The sequence below is a fragment of the Aquarana catesbeiana genome, linkage group LG04, assembly GCF_042186555.1.
Source record: "Aquarana catesbeiana isolate 2022-GZ linkage group LG04, ASM4218655v1, whole genome shotgun sequence".
NCBI classification, from domain to species: Eukaryota; Metazoa; Chordata; class Amphibia; order Anura; family Ranidae; genus Aquarana; species Aquarana catesbeiana.
The window spans coordinates 364,780,721-364,800,879 of NC_133327.1; the positions used below are offsets into that span (position 1 = coordinate 364,780,721).

General features: G+C 42.9%; 1 protein-coding gene across 3 annotated transcripts in view; it reads left to right on the forward strand.

The window, feature by feature from the left end:
- CRYBG1 (crystallin beta-gamma domain containing 1) overlaps positions 1 to 20,159 on the forward strand; it is a 343,574-nt gene that overhangs the window by 306,971 nt on the left and 16,444 nt on the right. For all 3 annotated transcript variants that reach the window (XM_073627016.1, XM_073627017.1, XM_073627018.1), the window contains 8 exons: positions 179 to 333; positions 536 to 662; positions 2,016 to 2,161; positions 7,291 to 7,417; positions 9,709 to 9,741; positions 10,113 to 10,225; positions 15,726 to 15,855; positions 17,615 to 17,754. In XM_073627016.1, the coding sequence (XP_073483117.1) occupies positions 179 to 333; positions 536 to 662; positions 2,016 to 2,161; positions 7,291 to 7,417; positions 9,709 to 9,741; positions 10,113 to 10,225; positions 15,726 to 15,855; positions 17,615 to 17,754 (971 nt within the window). The remainder of the gene's footprint in view (positions 1 to 178; positions 334 to 535; positions 663 to 2,015; positions 2,162 to 7,290; positions 7,418 to 9,708; positions 9,742 to 10,112; positions 10,226 to 15,725; positions 15,856 to 17,614; positions 17,755 to 20,159) is intronic.

Genomic DNA, 20,159 nt, shown 5'->3' on the forward strand with positions numbered 1-20,159 from the left:
GTTTGAATCTTGGCAATTCCCTGTTGAACCGGCCGAGATTCAAACCGTCTATGGCCGGCTTAAGACTATTTGTCTATATTATATTATGTGCATAAAGGGGTACATTGCACCATATAAAACAAATTTGATATCACCTATTCCTTTCATTGGACTAAACATTTTAATTTTTATGTGTTAGATAATTATTTTTGAAAAACCCATGTTTGAAGGAAGACAAGTGGAGCTGGACAAAGAAACAATGACATTTGAGAACCTTGAAATACCAGCAGGATCAGGAGAGGATGAAGGATTTCCCTTTTCTACAGTTGGATCTATGAGAGTTCTTAGTGGATTGTGAGTATATACCCCTGTTGAGAGTTCTTAGTGGATTTCTGAGTATATGCCCCTGTTATAGAAGAAGCCTACTTGGTGCTGATCTTGTGCACTTCCTCATCACCTGCACTTTGTTTATATGTGGTATTGTTCCGAGTGTGTGATGTTATATCCTGTATGGACTGAGGCTCAAATTTACTGGTTTATTTTTTTGTAAATGTAGGTGGGTGGGCTATGAGAAGCCTGGATTTGAAGGTCACCAGTACTTGCTGGAGGAAGGTGATTATGAAGAGTGGAGTAACTGGGGAGGCTACAATGGATTACTGCAGTCATTACGTCCAATTTTATCTGTAAGTTGTTCCTCATGCAGCATGTTTAACCTATAAGAGTTTACTAAGAGTACTTTCAGTACATTAACTCCTGGCCAGAGATTTTCTTTTAAGCGCAGGTCAAGTTTAGCAGTGCCGCTATGCATAATTTAATTAGACAATAACTTTGCTATGCGTAATTTGACTGAAACTAACTTAATGACTATATCTTTCTGATTGACACACAATTTACTAAAACTGGAGAGTGCAAAATCTGGTGCAGCTGTGCATGGTAGCCAATCAGCTTGTAGCTTCCACCGGCTCAATTAAAGGGGTTGTAAACATTAAGCATTAGGGTGAAAAAACTTCTGTCACTGAAGGGCCCCCTGTTTTACTCACCTGAGTCCCATAATTCCCACGCCGAAGATCCACTCTTCCCCTCTGCCCATTGTCTTGGCTCTTGATTGGATAGATTGATAGCAGCGCGCAGTCATTGGCACCCGCTGCTGTCAATCAGATCCAATGATGCGGGAGCGGGGCCGTGTCCTACATTCGTGTCCATGGACACCGAATGCTGGACTCGGGAGCTTGCCCGCAAGGTAACGGGAGCGCTTCTCCTAGGGGGTTATATGATGTGTGGAGGAGCTACCAGTGCCGCCCGGGGACCCCAGAAGTCAAGGATCGGGGCCACTCTGTGCAAAACTAACTGCACAGTGGAGGTAAGTATGAAATTGTTATTTCTAAAAAAAAAAAAAAAAAAAAAAAAAAAACTAAGCCTTACAATCACTTTAAGCGTTGACAAAGAAAACCTGGAAGCTGATTGGTTTTTATGCAGAGCTGTACCAGATTTTGCACTCTCCAGTTTTAGTAAATCAACCCCATAGTTGCACATTCCTAGTTCTCTGCTGCAAAGGCAATTAATGTTCTCATGGTTAGAGGTATTTTACATTTGGACTACTAAATTTGTATTGCAATCACAAATTGGTTATAAAAAAAGGAACAGCTCAAAAGAATTTCAGTCTCAATTAAAGAAAACTAACCTGTGCCACACACATTATTAGGTATATCTAATAATCTAACGATCGACTTCTGTTAAACAGAAATGTTAGAAATGTTTTAGAAACATGTGTTTCTAAACTGACTGCAGCCGCTGATCATTGTATTCTGACAGCAGAGAGTTCCCACTGTCAGAATACAATGTCTCAGTGGGGAGGTTTCTTCTATCCACCTCACTTGTGTGGATGGGGGAATCCACTTGTTTGTTTGTTTGTTTTTTCAATAAGCCTGCTTGCTGATTGAAAAAAACGAGTAATCCTTGGTCATCCTTAGTGTGTTATTCAGCTCTTGTGTACTTTTTAAAAACCTTGTAAAACAATTTTCATACTTACCTCTCAGGACTTTTCAACTCCCCACATGATAATGTACAGTGAGAAAGACTTGAATGAAAAGGGAGCAAACATCAATGTCCTGGGGATCATAGCAAATATGGAAGAGACAGGTTTTGGAATGAAGATACAGTCTATTAACGTATTAAGTGGCGTGTAGGTATCATTTTTATTATTTTCCTAATATTTTACTATACATAGTAAATTACTTTGTTCTGAATCGCTGCATAATTTTTAAAATCTGAATATAAAACATACACGGTATACTAATGTACCATGCTACTATGAACAAATTTGAATTTATTGTCAAAAATAAAGGTGTGCTTTTTGTTTTAAACGGCTCATTGAAAATGAATAGATTGACTAACTTAAAGCATCTCAACATAAGCATACAGTGGATATAAAAAGTCTACACACCCATGTTAAAATGTCAGGTTTCTGTGATGTAAAAAAATGAGACAAAGATAATTCATTTTAGAACTTTTTCCACCTTTTATTGTGACCTATAAACTGTACAACTCAATTGAACAACAAACTGAAATCTTTTAGGTGGAGGGAAGTAAAAATAAAATATGGTTGCATAAGTGTGCACACCCTACACTAATACTTTTGTTGAAGCACCTTTTGATTTTATTACAGCACTCAGTCTTTTTGGGTATGAGTCTATCACCATGGCACATCTTGACTTGGCAATATTTGCCCACTCTTCTTTGCAAAAACACTCCAAATCTATCAGACTGTGAGGGCATCTCCTGTGCACAACCCTCTTCAGATCACTCCACAGATTTTCAATTGGACTCAGGTTTGGGCTCTGGCTGGGCCATTCCAAAACTTTAATCTTCTTCTGGTGAAGCCATTCCTTTGTTGATTTGGATGTATGCTTTGGGTCGTTGTCATGCTGAAAGATGACATGTTCAGCTTTCTAGCAGAAGCCTGAAGGCTTTGTGCCAATATTGACTGGTATTTGGAACTGTTCATAATTCCCTCTACCCTGACTAAGGCCCCTGTTCCAACCGAAGAAAAAATGATCCAAAGCATGATGCTGCCACCACCATGCTTGACTGTGGGTATGGTGTTCTTTTGATGATGTGAAGTATTGTTTTGAAAAAGTTCAATCTTGGTTTCATCAGACCATAACACATTTTCCCACATGCTTTTGAAAGACTTCAGATGTGTTTTTGCAAAATTTAGCCGGGCTTGGATATATTTCTTTGTAAGAAAAGGCTTTCGTCTTGCCACTCTACCCCATAGCCCAGACATATGAAGAATACGGGAGGTTGTTGTCACATGTACCACACATCCAGTACTTGCCAGAAGTTCCTGCAGCTCCTTTAATGTTGCTGTAGGCCTCTTGGCAGCCTCCCTGACCAGTTTTCTTCTCGTCTTTTCTTCAATTTTAGAGCGACGTCCAGTTCTTGGTAATGTCATTGTTGTGCCATATTTTCTCCACTTGATGATGACTGTCTTCACTGTGTACCATGGTATATCTAATGACTTGGAAATTCTTTTGTACCCTTCTCCTGACTAATACCTTTTAACAATGAGATCCCTCTGATGCTTTGGAAGCTCTCTGCAGACCATGGCATTTGTAGAATGCGACCAAGAAAATGTCAGGAAAGACCTACTAGAACAGCTGAACTTTATTTGGGGTAGCTTTAAATGATGGCATGTGTGCACTGACTCCTATTTAACATGAGTTTGAATGTGATTGCTTTATTCTGAACACAACTAAATCCCCAGTTATAAGAGGGTGTGTACACTTATGCCCCCAAAAAGATTTCTGTTTGTTATTCAACTTGGTTGTACAGTTTATAGGTCACATTAAAGGTGGAAAAAGTTCTGAAATGATTTCTTTGTCTCGTTTTTTTTTTTTTACATCACAGAAACCTGACATTTTAACAGGGGTGTGCAGACTTTTTATATCCACTGTAAATGTGGTGTAGTTAGGATCTAATAGTTGATGCGGCAGACTGTGCATAAAGTTATATCTAAAGCTAAGCAGATATGATAAATGTGTCAAGTATCAAATATTATAAATGAGTCCAGTTATGCATGCATTAAAAATATGCAGCTAGTATGAATAACTAAATATATCTTTTTATTAGTTATCTGTAATTTTCTGCACACCAGGAAACAGACTGGTAGAGTGAGATCCCAGCACTGTGGGCCAGCTGAGTAACTGCAAAATGCCATCAGTCTAAGGCAGGCCATATATTATGCAATTTTCTTTCCTTCGCCCTGGTTCACACTTATGCCATGCGGGAAATGCATGATTCCGTTTTACAGCATCGCATTGCACACCAAAGCAATCGCACGATGTCCATGTGACCTGCTGCTGGTGTCAATGTTGTCTTAACGACACCCCGAAACAGATTGCAAAACGCAGTGCGATTGCCAGAATCGCATCGCATGGGTGTGAACGCCCATGTGATACGATTCAGGTGTGGGAGAAAAAAAAGAGTCCTGCACCATTTTGGTGCAAAATGTATGGCTGAAATTGCACCACACAGAAATCGCATGTGATTTGCACAGGAATGCAGTGCAATTCCTGTGCAACTCTCACATGTGTTTTCCACGCATCAGTGTGAACCTAGGCTCAAACAAGGGTTGAAGGAAAGAAAATTACTCCATTCCCCCATCAACACAGTCAGTGTTGATGAGGGATTCCCTCCTGCTGTGCTATTGTATTCTAACAGCAGGAGGTTTCCCAGCCGTCAGAATACAATGATCATTGCTGGCGGCTATAGCCAGCAGTGACTGAACAGAGAAAAAAACTTCAGGCTGGTTGTACTGAAGTCGATTGATAGATCAACTTCAGTATAACCAGTCTGCCCATAGATGGATCAAAATTCAGCCGGTACTTGCTGGTCCGGCCGAATTTCGATCTGTCTATGGCAGGCTTAATGCTGAGAGTTTTCTGAAAGGTGGAAGAAGAAGAGTAATTACCTTGTCATTGTGCTAAATAAGACCTTCCATAGTCAGGAAGTGGCAAATATACAGATAATTCTGTTTAACATATCTGCAGTGGCGACCCGTCCATTAGCCCCCCCATCTATGCGTCCAGCCCCCTGATCTATATGCAGGGTGCCAGACACATGGATTTCAATCTGTTTGTTTTTTTTTTTTTTGAAGCACATGATTAGAGCCAGATGCTCTAATAGGCGTCAAAAAAGGGTGAACTTGGGGCACAGAGCACTTCGCCCTAAGCCCACCCAGTTGTGTGTGAATGAATTGCACACCAAAGCAATAGTGAATGAATATTCACTATTGTAACAATGATTCTCTTCCTGTCGAATCAGGAAGCAGGTCATGGGACCCGTTAACCCGATTGACCGAAAGGAGATCTGATCGGATTGGCCACCAGGAGGAGGCGCAGGAGAAGCGAGAAAGCAGCCGCCCGCAGCCTGTCGAGAAGCCAGGGGGGGGAGGGAGGGGGGGTGTCGTCAGGTGGATTGTTTGCCGCCGCAAAAAACAAAAACCTGCAGCCGCCACTGCATACCTGATCACGTCCCATTTAAGTATTTTGCCGCAAATACTGATTTGGTTACTGGAAAACCACATGATGTGAATCGGAAATGTTGAAGCAGGTTTATTAAGCAGACAGGTCTGAGCGTCTTCTGTTATGATATGCTTGCATACATTCCTAGGTCACACCTAATATGATAACAGACTTGTCAGAAGATGTCTCTTGTCAGCATGGCAATGATTTGTAATTTCCTGTGTGCCCTTGGCAGTAAAAAAAAAATCCTGTAAACTCTTATATAGAAAAGCACTTGCAATGTGTTGTTCTTTGATTGGTTTGGTGAGAGGTGTGAAATTTTCTATTATTTAATTTACTAAAAATGGCCAATTTTAGAAGTATTTCTATAGACACACTTGGCCTGACTCATTGCTGGGAGTTGATTTATTAAAGGCAAGTAGGCTGTTTGCTTTGCAGGTGTTTACTTATTTATGTGTTCCTGCTGAGAAAATTCCCCCCACTTCCCGTTTTAGTTATAGTGGAAGCGGACAACAATAAACATCTAGTACAGGTTTTAAACCTTTTGTCCAAAGCTAAAAAAAAAGTTTTGGCTTGAGTTACATTTTAAAGCAAACTTCAGTCAAAAATAATTAAAGAAAAAAAATGATAGTCCATTAAAATATGTACTTCTATCTTGCTGCCAGAAGTTCTCAGTCTTCCAGTATGAATGACAGCCAGGATCATTTAACCCACTACTTGTGAGCCCAGGCTCTCATGAACCTGCTCAAAGCCTGTGACTGGATAGTGAAGGAAAAGCAGAACAGTCATGAGCTCAGCTCTCTGTCAGTTTGGTTCAGAATGCTGCTTGTCATTACATGAAATTATTGGCTTTTTCTGCTTCTTCCTCTCCCATCCTGAGCTCTGCTGTACAGAAACTGCAGCAGGCTGAACCAAATTCACGTACTTGCACTGTTAAAGTGGTTGTAAACTCACTTTGAAAAAGAAAAAAAAAAAGCAGCACCTGCAAGACAAAGGCATAATGAGCTAGTATGCATAGCATACTAGCTCATTATGTAATACTCACCTGAGATCGAAGCCCCCGCAGCGGTGCCCGTACACAGCACAGGCCAGCGACATCACTCCCAGAGTTTACTTCCGGGTATCGCGGCTCCAGCGCTGTGATTGGCCGGAGCCGCAAAGACGTCACTCCCGCGCATGCGTGCGGTAACGGCAAACTCACTGAAGCAACGGCACATACGTGCCATTGCTTCAGTTTGTGTCAGTGCACATGTGCCGATGACGCCAGCACATGCAATTACAGGGGATATCTCCTAAACCGTGCAGGTTTAGGAGATATCCTGGGTAGCTACAGGTAAGCCTCATTTTAGGCTTACCTGTAGCAAAAAGTGGCCTGTAAGGGTTTACAACCACTTTAATATTTAAGAAAATATAACTCAGTTTTAATAACTACAGAGCTGCATCAATTTTTATATTTGCTTTTGGTTTAGGCTAATGCTAAGGCTCTGCACTATTATCTTGCATAACTTTTCTTACTTTTTTACTGTTGTGTTCAACCAAGTGGTCAACTGACACTAGACAAAAGTGGTTATAAATGTAGAGGTTTTTTAGTTAAAGTATATTTGAATATCTGGATTACATCAAAACTGTTGGTATTTTAAGGCTGCCAATAAACTGGATTTAATGACGGGATTTGACATTTATTTTATCGTATATTAGATTGCACTATTTCTAGATAAGGAGATTGTGGTTTACAATAACACTTGCTGTTGATGTGTATTGACAATTCTGTTTTACTTTTAAACAGATGGGTGGCTTACGAATGTCCTGACTTTACGGGGGAACAATACATACTGGAGAAAGGAATGTACTCTAACTTTGGTGACTGGGGAGCTAAGAGCTGCAAAATCTCTTCCGTACAGCCAATTCTTATGGTATGTCAGTTCCACTGTACAGTTTGCTAAAAAAAAAAAAAAAAAAAAAAAAAAAATGGATACTATGTGGGGTTGATTTAGTAGTGGTGTACATTTTATGTTAGCTCTACAGATGTTTAAACATCCAGTCATATGCAGGGGAGTTTTTTAAACCCTGTATGACCGGCTAACCTCTTTTTGTACTCCCAAAATACAGACCAAGCAGTCAGACAGTTCTCAGTTCAGATTAATTATTGTTAGCAGTTGCTATATTTTCTCCATAATTCTCTGACCTACATGGATATCCCCAAGGATCTTTGTAAGGGTTAATATTTTATTTAGGGACCTAATCTGAAGTAGGAAGTCACCAAGGATAAAATTAGAATTTTTACAATACAGGGGGTCCCCTAGTTACAAACATCCGACTTACAAACGACTCCTACTTACAAACGGAGGGAGACAACAGGAAGTGAGAGGAAATCTACCCCTAGGAAGGGAAATTCACTCCTGTAAGAGCTATTATGGGGAAAAGGTACCTCCACTGATGCTTTATCACCAAGGCTTGTTTCCACAACAATCCAAAATGTTCAAAATCCAATTGTCATTGGGACAGAAAGTGAGGTGAAATCTTCTGAACAGGGACACAGACAGCAAAACAAATGTTACAGGGGTGTTAACCCTTCCCTATGCTATCAAAAAAGCTTAAAAATCGTTTTTTTGGCTGGAGCTACACTTAAAAAATGTACCTGTTCCGACTTACAAACAGATTCAACTTAAGAACAAACCTACAGTCCCTAACTTGTTTGTAACCCGGGACCCCCTGTATCTAATCAATTCAGAAAGTTTATCTGTCCCCAATCCATGGATCTACTTCTTAATGGCCCAGTTACAACATCTAGCAGGGTGGAACTGTGAGCTGTCCTCTATATCATCCTACAACCTATGCTCTGTTATGAGTTAAGGCCACCAACCTTTATATACTTCGGAGATGCCAGTTTGAAGGGCTTTGTAGGTATCATCCCTACTCTTTTCTTAATGTTCAAGATATAGGATGTGACAAAAAAAATACTGGGTATTTTCTCCTTCACTAAATGTACACCCATTAGGAATAGTCCCCTTTTTCCTGAAATGTGTAAACTCCAGGGATTCCAGATATGGGGAAAAAAGCAGGAATATACACCTTGGAACACCTCTATGATAGTGATACTTTAAAATCTTTGGCACAGTTAGTGGCAGAATTTGAGGTTAATCCTAAGTGGTTTTATCAATATATCCAACTTAAGCCAGCCATACACGGTTCAAATCTCAGCTGGTTCAGTAGGAACTGGCCGAGATTCGAACTGTTAATGGGCAGGCTGAAAGTTGATTGACCGATAAACTTGGGTACAACCAGCCTGCTGGATTCTTTTCCAATTATCGCTAGTGGCTGCTATAGCCACTAGCGATAATCCCTGTCTCTCTTCCTGGTGGGGACAGCTTCCTCCACTGGGAGAAGACAATTGCTGATTCCACACTGTCTGTGTTGATGGGGAACTTGTGCGAATTTCTGGAAAGAAATTTGCACCATGTATGGCCAGCCTTAGGCACACTATTTGGAAATAGTGGAAAAAATTAAAAGCCAGCAGCTGCACATACTGCAGCTGATGACTTTTAATAATCGGACACTTACCTGTCCTGGAGTCCAGCGATGTCGGCACCGCAGCTGTTGTTTCCATCAGCTGTCGGGTGCATGCCGCCTCCATTGCAAGTAAGGGAACCCTTCTGCGCATGCCCGAGGCTCTGCTCCTCTCTCTTACTGGCCCAGCGGCTGGGGAAGGAGGAGGGGGGAGCCCAGGTGGTGATGCCAATACCCGCGGCTGAGGCTCCCCGAAGTGGGAACAGGTTACCTGTGAAAGACAGGTATCCTGCCCCCCCCCCCCAAAGGTGCCAAATGTGTATAACTAGTGGAAGTTCCACTTTTGGGTGATACTCCGCTTTAAGCTCAGCCTAATTGGGAATTAGTTTCTTTTTCCTCCATGCCTCTCATTAACACTATTGTTAATGCGTCATCAACTAAAGGATTGACGGGACTTGTAGTTTTGCAACAGCTGGAGGGCCACCAGTTTGAGACCCCTGAACTTTAAAGGGATGCCAGGGTGGATGGGAAGGGGTTAAACAAAAGTTGCTTAGCACATGATTGGAAGCTTTAAATGAACACATATTTATCAGACAATTGTAAAAATGATTTGTTTAGTAAGCTTCCCCTGAATGCAGTATTTGAAGAATGTTATCTTTTCAATGTAAATATTTGTCCTTTTTTTTTTTTTCATTAGGAAACCCTTGATAGTCCATGGGGACATTTTAAGGTATGAATAGTGACTTTCCCCAATATGGTAATGGTTTTATATGTCTCTGTATTGTATCTTATTGGTTATACTAAACTATATAAAAAATCGCCTATTTCTTCCTAGCTTGTAACTGAAAGTAAGTCTAGATAATCACACTTTAGAAATGAATAGACTTATAAATAGTGAACTGTAGAGGTCATGTAGGTAAATAGTAAAAAGAGAACATTTTATAAATATTCTTTTTTAATTACTAATGATGTATCTAGCCCTCACTGACTTGTCCTGATGGAAACTGTAACAATTAAAACAAACAATACATTTCACATTCTGTTCTGATCAATTAGTATTTTTGTATGAGATTTTTGTTTTCATTTGATTTTTTTTTTAAGGTTGAAGTGTTTTCAGAACCTGACTTCCAAGGTCAAAATCAAATATATGAAGGAGATGTGAATAACATAGACGACTCTTTTAAAATAATGTCTTGCAGAGTTTCTTCAGGCAGGTAAGAGACACATGCAAATAGCCAATTTTCAGCAAACAGCAAATATATTCTTATACACAACAATGACTGGGCAAGCAAAAGTAAAGATGACATACTGCGATTTTGATGAGCTGGGACCTGTATATGGTCCCTCTTTCTGTCCTGCACTTCCTAAAGATACCTTTGTGATTTATACATTCAAATAATGTATGTAGATGTGTACTATGTGAAAGCAACAGTTCCTGCTATTAATCTATAGCAATAAATGCATGCACAATCTGCACAAGGTTCACTTTTTGAACAGTAAGCATTATAACATACATTATTAATGCTGACACCTGTATGTTTAGTAGGTCTTTTGTAGACATTTGGGTTGATTTTACTAAAGGAGGCGCATATTCGCTTTGCAAAGTGAATGATTACTTATCTTAATGAGGTGATCTTAAGTGAAAATTCAGTTTGCAAAGAATGCAAAATCATGTTCAATTAAACTTAAAAAAAAATTCTCACATGTGATTGGAGGATTAAACTGAACTCAGTTGCACCTCATTCACAGTTTTCATTCCAAACAGAGCATGTGGAGAGAGGGCTCTGTTCTATCAGCAGATGGATTGGGGACAGTAAAAAAAAGGGGAGGATCAGAGAAGACAAGATCAAATAGCTTTTTTACACAATGCGGAGGATTAACCCCTTAGGTTCCACAGTGAGTATAACAAACATGCTTTACTGCATATACAGGCTGATTTTATTGTTGTGGGTTTAGTAACACTTTAACTTCATGAATAAGGTGAAGCTCTGCTGACTTTAATCCTCCATTCACATGCAATGAAAAAAATAGGATTTTTGACTTACCGTAAAATCCGTTTCTCTGAGTTCATTGACAGACACAGCGCTTCCTTATTCCGAACCATAGGGTTATATCGCCCCCTACAGGAGTAGGACACTAGGCAGAAAAAAGACTTGGCTACGCCCATGGGCAGTCCTAGGTGATATACACCCCCCTCTCTGCTATAGGCTTTCAGTTTTGTCACAAGCAGTGTCAGAAGCATTAAAAACTCTATAGAGGGGTGGGTGCTGTGTCTGTGAATTAACTCAGAGAAATGGATTTTATGGTAAGTCAAAAATCTCATTCGTTCATTGACAGACACAGCGCTTCCTTATTCAGGACCATAGGGATGTCCCAAAGCAGTGCCAAACATGAGGGGTGGGGAAGCCAACAAAAAAACAGGCCAACTAGACAATCTGGAGCTCAACAAGAACAACTGGAGTCCAACCTGAACAGCAAGAAAACCCCTTAATTGAGGGAAAAACCCTTTAGACCGCAGCCTGCAGAACCTTGTGGCCAAAAGAAGCATCCACAGATGCCAGTACATCCACTTTGTAAAATTTTGTGAACGTGTGCACCGACGACCAGGTGGCCGCCTTGCACACTTGCGTCGCTGGCGCCTGATGACGGATGGCCAGGAGGCACTCAGCACCCCAGTAGAGTGCACCTTCACCGAGAAGGGAGGAACCCGACCCCTGACAGAATAGGCCTGAGTCACTGTCTGTCTGATCCATCTAGAAATGGTCACTGTGGAAGCAGACAGCACCTTCTTTGGCCCATCCACAATCATGAACAAGGAGTCTGACCTCCGAAAGGACTCAGTAGCTGCCAAATAAACATGTTGTGGCCTGGGACATGGGGAAGGCAACACAATGTCTTAATTTAAATGGAAATCAGAAACAACTTTTGGAAGGAACAAAGGATAAGGACGAAGAACCACCTTGTCCTTATGAATCACCAGGTAGGGCGTGCGACACGATATCGCTGCCAATTTCCCGACACCCTGCGAGCAGAGGTGATAGCCAAGAAGGCCACCTTCTGTGACAGAGTGAGCAGGGGAATTTCTCGAATATTTTAAAACGAGGGCTTCTGTAGAACCAAAAGCACCAGATTCTAGTCCCACGGTGGCAACGGGGATCGCAGCGGTGGAACCACATGTCGCACCCCCTGAATGAAGGTACGCACCAGGGAATATGAAGCCAAGGGGTGTTGAAAGAAAGCTGCCAAAGCCGACACCTGGCCCTTGATGGCACTCAAGGCCAAATTCTTTTCAACGCCCCTCTGAAGAAAAGCCAAAATCCGAGCCTCCGAAAAGGAACATGGGTGAAACCCCACTGACTCACACCATGAAATGTACGCTTTCCACGTCCGATGATATAGCTTCCTGGAAGTAGACTTCCTAGCTTTGAGTAGTGTCGGAATCACCGACGCAGATAAGCCTCTATCCTTTAACACCTGGCTTTCAACAGCCAGGCCGTTAAAGCCAGCGACGGTAAAGCAGGGTTGAAGATTGTCCCTTGGGATAGCAGATCCTGCCTGAGAGGCAGCCGCTAGGGGGCGTCTGTGACCAGACTCACCAGGTCGGTGTACCAGGACCGACGAGTCCAGTCCGGGGCCACTAGAATGATAGGAATTCCTTCGGCCTCAATCCTGCGTAACAGCCGAGGCAGAGAGACCTAGCCACAAACCTCTGCACCTTCCTGTTGACCCGGGATGCCATCAGATCTACCTCTGGAGAGCCCCAACGCAGACATATCTGTTGAAATACTGTATTTATTGGCATATAACACTCACTTTTTCACCATGAAAATCGGGTGCAAATAGCGTGTGCGTGTTATACGCCAATACTTCAATTTCGGCTGCCTCGGAGGCAATGGTCGGGGGGGGATGAGTGCCGTCAGATTACATACAGTGAGAATCTCCTGTTTACTTGGCGGCCTCTGTAATAGGAAGTCAATAGATGGCAATAGTGAGGCTGCTGCATTGATGGCGATGGTGGGGCTGCTGCATTGATGGCAATGGTGAGGCTGCATTGATGTGGACTAATAAGGCTGTATTGATGGCACTTATGAGGCTGCAGGTGGGCATTGATCAGGCTGCATTGATGGCACTTATGAGGCTGCAGGTGGGCATTGATCAGGCTGCATTGATGGCAATGGTGAGGCTGCAGATGGGCACTGACCCTTATTTTGCTTAAAAAGTTCCTTATTTAAAATTTAAGTTTTTTTCCTGAAACTTCCCTCTTAAAATGAATGTGCGTGTTATACGCCTGTGCGTGTTATATGCCGATAAATACGGTACCTCCTGATGAAGGGACCACTCCCCTTGGTCCAACACTTGTCGACTGAGGTAATCAGCCTGCCAGTTGTCCACCCCCGGAATGTGGAGGGCAGAGATGGCCGGGACGAAACGCTCTGCCCACCGGAGAATGCCTGCTACTTCCAGGCCCGGTAACGCACTCCTTGTTCCTCCCTGGTGGTTGACATAGGCCACCACCGTGGCACTGTCCGACTGGATCTGTATCGGGAGCCCCTGAAGTCGATCCGCCCAATGATCCAGACAGAGTCTGATCGCCCGGAGTTCCAAGATGTTGATAGGTAGCCTGGATCCATTCAAGGGCCTGAGCCGAGCTCAGGCCCAGGACTCCTCCCCACCCGGACAGACTGGCATCGGTGGTGACCACCATCCAGTACAGAGGGAGAAAGGATTTCCCCTGCCGAAGAGCCGGGGAACAAAGCCACCAGATCAGGGACCCTTTGGTTCTTGGCTCAGCCGAATCTTACTGTCCAGACCCTGGACATTTGTCCCATTTTAACAAGATCTCCTTTTGCAAAGGTCTCGTATGGAACTGAGCAAACGGGGGACCGCCTCAAACATAGACACCATCAGGCCTAGCACCCGCATGCAAGTCCGCAGGGAGACCCACCTGCTGGACAGCAGTAAGCAGGTTGCCGCCTGTAACTTCTGGAGTTTGTCCTGCAGAAGGAACACTGGCCAGAGCGGAGTCAGACCCAAATAAACCAATTTCTGAACTGGAATCAGCGCAGACTTTTGGTAATTTATCAGCCACCCAAAATCTGCCAGAGTCTGAATAGCGATCTCCACGTCGCTCCTCAGGGTCGCAGGGGACTCTGCTTGCAGCAGCGGGCCGTCCAGGTAGCCCAGAACAGCAACTCCCTGCTGGCGCAGCAGCACCAGAACCGGGGCCAACACCTTGGTGAAGACCCGAGGAGTGGAGGCGAGACCAAAGGGTAACGCCGCAAACTGATAATGCTCCTCTCCCACTGCAAAGCGGAGGAACCGCTGATGTTGTGCACATATCGGAATGTGCAGGTAGACATCCTTGATGTCAATGGAGGCAAGAAAGTCACCCTGATGAAGAGATGCTACCACAGAGCAAATGGACTCCATTCTGAGCTTCTGCACCCCCTGCCCACCAGTACTCAACCCCATCCCCCAGGATCCATCACGGCACCACACTACCCCATATAGAAGAGGGAGGCGGAAAGGGGGACCTCCAGGGACCATCCACCCCAGGAAGAGAGGGTGCAAGGGTGGAAGGGAAACCCTCAGGATCGAGCGACCCGGGGAGGGGGCCACGTCCACCGCAAACTCACCAAGGGGAGAGGGTGGACATTCACTCACCATACCAGGACCAGGCGGGCACCGCTCCAGACAGAACCTCCTTGCCACCAAAATGGGGGTGCTGTGTCGACCATGAGGGACGCTACGACTCGGGCCGAGACACAGGGGTATGCGACCTCGCAAGATGTTTAACTTACAGGGCAACCCCCTGTCCAGTAGAGCTATGTCGCGGCTGACCTAGCGCATAGCTGCGGTCTGCACGCGCTCGCTGGCCAGACTGGGGAGACCACTGGATCAAATGTCCAACCCGTCGCCCATTCCGGCAGTTGAGTGCAGATCTCACCGGAAAAAATCCAGAAAAAAAACAACAACAAAAAAATTTGCCAGGACTAGAGATCCCAGCAGGGAAGTAGGTCCTTACTCCTGACTAGGCAGAAAAACTGAAGGCCTATAGCAGAGAGGGGGGTGTATATCACCTAGGACTGCCCATGGGCGTAGCCAAGTCTTTTTTCTGCCTAGTGTCCTACTCCTGTAGGAGGTGATGTAACCCTATGGTTCTGAATAAGGAAGTACCATGTCTGTCAATGAACGAATGAGAAATCATGTTTATTTAATTTACCTTATTGACCAAGTTCCATGCTCTATTCTATAAGTAAATTAACCCCTTTATGTCCATCATGTATTGCTGACTTAACTTGAAATGTCAGGTAAAAAAAAAAAAAATGTATCTTAGTAGAGAAATAATTTGTTTTGTGTATGATATAATAATCGTTTGCTGTTGTGGCATACACTAGAACATAGATCACATAGGGAAACTTTTGACTGGAAGGTTTTACAACTGAATGTTTCTTACATCCATGTCTTCTCAAACCTCAAAAAAAAAAAATTCTTACTAATGATAACAGTTTAATATCATTTGAAACAGAAATCAGCTGTAGCTGCCCCATGTTTAATTTGTTTGTATGGCATGTCTAGAGTATTGTTAGCATTCCACTATTTGACCATTAATAAGGAACTTCCAACATTTATTAAATTTTTTTAAATATTTTGTATTGTTGAATTATGTATTATCTTAGATTTCCAATTTCAGTCATGAGTGTTGTTTCCTAGGTGGGCTTTGTATGACAAAGAGGACTTCTCAGGCAATCTCTGGGTATTAGAAGAAGGCACCTTTCCCAATTTATGCGCTATGGGATGCCCACACGATGCAAGTATTAGGTCTTTAAAGATGATAAGCTATGTAAGTACAGTATTCTCTCATTTCTCATGTTGCAAGCTGTTCTTCTTGCTATGTATTCTCCTATGTTCTGGTTAATTTCATTTAAACACATCTGCTTGTAGACATATTGATACAAATGCTTTAGATAACTTAACCTAGACCAGTAGTATGGCATAGAATACATTAATTATTCTCTCACCCTGTTTAATCCTTGAAATAAATTATTAGAACGGCCGAGCGCAGTGTATGGAATGTTTTGTTCTTTGTATTTGATGAGTTGTATTATTTAGTAGTTTGTGTTATCTCTATTTGTTAGCTGGGAATACCCAAAGGCTATGTTCTGTACTTATACAAATCATCTTCAATAAAAAAAAAAAATTCTCTCACCCTGTGCAGAGGTTGTGGTGGGCCTTGTGTCCAGCTGCTCCCGTTATGGCTGTAGGACCTACTGATAATTAAGATGTTAACAATTTCTAATGACCCATGCAGTTTAGATTCAAGCTGCTTGGTGTACATTTTGGTTCTTGTCACTGTGTAACTAGATAGCCAGTGGCAGCAGGGTGGTCTAATGTTTTAGCCATTGGTAAAGCAGAAGGTTTGGCATTTCATTGATGCATTTGATAGGCTAACTAAAGGCTTTGAAGATGCAAGTTAGGTTTCTTTCCCCTTTATTAAATTCTGAATTTAAAAACAACACACAGAACAACACTGTTGGCACTTTTTCACACGCATGTCAATTGTCTACCATTCTCGGAGCAGGCGATCATGCTTCTTTATTAAGCCCAAGGGGTTTCTGAGCTGGGCTGCTGTATGTGTGTCACGGGAAAAACACAGTAAAAAAGGTGCACTCCATTCACTAAGCTGTGTGAATGGGTCATGAAATTAAAATTGGTGTGTTTAGACCCTCCCCCTCCCTGAGCTGGACCTAGATTACAAGAACAATGACAGCTGAATGTCTTCCTCCCATGTATTTGTATAAACATGGCCATACACTATGCAATCAGATCGTACAATCCTTGCACATTTTCCTTTAGATTTACCAAAACTGTGGCATGGGAGGACCTACCTGAACAATCCATTCGATTTGTATCAAATCAGGCAGGCCCTTGCACTACATACTTGATAATAGATCTAAAGGAGATTATACAATCTGATTGCATGTTGTATGGCCACTTTACAGGAAGAAGTGGGAAAATGAGTGGAAATAAAGAGGTGGTATAGTATTGAGGGAGGTGTGGTCCAGAGTGATAAACGCCATATTCTGTGATACAGCAAGGCAGTGTATGATGGGATAAGAAGCTCTTGGAGGGTCACATGATGATATAGGAAGTCAGTTCTTGGAAAGCATTTTTTTTTTTTTTAATTTTGAACTGAGAAGTAAAAATTCAAAGGTTCCGTGAACTAGATAAGTGAGAAATAAGCCCATTGGGATGGCTTGGGCAGAAAAGACAAAATAAAAGGCTATTCTATGCTATCTATTTATTATGAAAAGTGAAGTATCAGACAGTCTGAACTCTAACCTTCCTCTTCAGCAGAGATCACCTTACTGAATGGCTTAGGCGAGCCATACATGATGCAACTTTCTTTCCTGCCACAGGTGGCAGGAAAGAAAATCGCTCTATTTCGCCATCAACAGTAATTGGACACAGGTCCGTCCATTTATGGCCAACTTAAGACCACGAATGTGGCTCTATCAGGTGATTTTATCTCATGTCTATGAGCTGCTACACAGGTAGCATTTGAAATCTTTTTGTACTGAGAATGATATTTATTCCAACAGGAATTTTCAGAGCCGGATGCAGTACTTTTTGGAAAGGAAAACTTTAAAGGTAGAAGAGTAAAAGTTAGCAAAGAATCAATAGATCTGCAGGCAACGGGCTACTCCCCCGATTTAATGTCTCTTGAGGTCCTTGGAGGAATGTGAGTATGATCTTACCTTGGAAGGTTGTCTAACCAATGAAAAAGGGCTCTGTTTATATGGTGACACCATAGTACGGTTTATTGCCAAGCTAGACATGCAGCAGCAGGACAGAGCTGCTGTAGCTCTGGAAGATCCTTCTGCCTGATTTCAGAGGCTTTGAAAATGCTGGGGTCATATTGGGTTGATTTACTAAAGGCAGGCAGACTCTGCACTTTACAAGTGCTGTTTAGTAAATGAGGTAAAGCTTTGCTTTGAAAACAATATCCAATTACATGCAAGGAAAATAATTGAAGTCAGCAGAGCTTCCTCTCATTTACTAAGCTCTATAGCACAAGTATCAAACACAAGGCCCTTGACCCAATCCTGGTCCCCCAGGCCATTTAATGTGACCCTCACACTTTTCCTTTAGCCGCAGCACCCCTCCCCCCCTCTCATCTCTGCCCCTAGCTTGTCTCAGCAGTTGGCAGCAGAGAAGAGGACATCACTGCTCTTCCAGATCTTCCTGTGCAGCCGCATAGAGGCTCATCTTTGTCTCACAGCCGCGTCTCAGCTGTCAGCAGCAGAGAGGACAGAACAACTCCTGCAGATCCTGTGTAGCCGCAGCACCCCTTTGTCTCCACCTCCCCTGATCTCAGCATTCAGCAGACTCCAGAAGGTTACTCCAGCCTTCCTCTGGTCCTCCTCCAGACCATTTTTTTTTTTTTTTTGCTTCCCAGCTCTGCCCCAGCTTCTTTCTGGCAGCAGCACAAGGGGTGTTCACTGTGAAGTAAGTGAGGGTGGAGGACTCTTGACCTCTGATGTTAGGCGGAGTGGGGTGCTCTGTACATATGCTTCTGATTTTTACAATAAATTTTACAATAAATACAATTCTATGCCAGTTGAAAAGGGGAGTGTGGCACATCACTGGTATCGTGTGTACGAGGCTTTAGAGGGAGGGTCGTACACCATTGGTATCATCCACAAGAAACTTTATTGGAGACTTCTCAAACAACATGGTTCTGCCATTGTGTTTCGTCTGAGCAGTTTCCAATAAAGTTTCTTGTGGATGATACCAGCGGTGTACGACCCTCCCTCTAAAACCTCGTACACACAGTACAATTGTTGGCCAACTGAGCGTCTGATCTTTGTCAAAAGGGCGTGTGCCCGGATCTTGTCTTGCACACTAACGGTACACAATTGTCAAAAGGAGTGTACTAACGGTAAGATTTTAGGACTACAGTCTGTCAACAGACAATCCCCTGCCAACAATCCTTTTACAATTAGCTGCGTTTACGTGCTTTTACATGCGGCTGCGTTTAGCTGTGTTGGAATAATCTTGCCATTTCTGATATGCTTTCTGTTTTTATTTCCTTGTTGCTGCTGCTATCTGCAGGAGAAATAGTACACTGTGATTACCTGCAGTTATGTGCAGATAGCTGCAATAAATCGGTCCTGGACGCAGTCAAATGTATTTTTTTCTAAACCCCATGTAACGAAACCGTTGCTAAATGCAGTGTGTGAATGGGGCAATAAGAAAGCATTGTGTGAGTTTAGCAGCGGTAGATAACTTGATCTATCCTCAGCTAAAAGCTGAATTCTATCCGCCCGTGTGAAAGGGACCATAAGGTCTCACAAATACAACCAGCCCTTTGAGGGCAACCATAATGCTGATGTGGCCCGCGATAAAATTGACAGCCCTGATCTAGAGCAACTGCACTTAGTAAATTAATAAATTAAAGCGGAGTTCCACCCAAAAGTGTAACTTTTGCTTTAAGCACTCCTCACCCCCTTACATGCCACATTTGGCATGTAATTTTTTTGGGGGGGTTAGAGTGGGTACCTATTTTTGACAGGTACCCAGCTCCCACTTCCTGCTTTCATCGCCTCGCCTCTTAGGTGACTCCTCCTCTCCCCCTCCCTCTCTGCAATCTTTTGGGACACTTCACAGGTCCCAGAAGATTGTCTGGCCACTGAGAGAGCGCAGCCGGGTGCCCACACTTGCAATGATGGCGGAGAGGAGGGGGAGAGGCATCGCTGGACTGGACAGGTGAGTGTCTGGTTATTAAAAGTCAGCAGCTACACTTACAAACGAGTGGAACTCCGCTTTTGCTCCATTTTTTGCACCCATTGGCAATTACCTTAAACCGAGGCCTTCAATTTGGATGGACTTGGGTTGTTCCCCAACTGTTTTTATTTGTTTTCTTGAAGCATCTATGTAAGTATGTTTGTGTGTATGGTACAATATAATAAAATATGTGGCTTTACATATGGTGCAAGTGTTTAGCTGTGCATTCTTTTCATAGTTATTCCTTTTGCTGTGCGGATCATCTATTTAAAATCGTAAACATACAGGATTAGTAGTTTTGCTCTGCATGAGTGTGATTGCAATAGGCAATGGTTTATGTTCCCTTAGGCCCCTTTCACA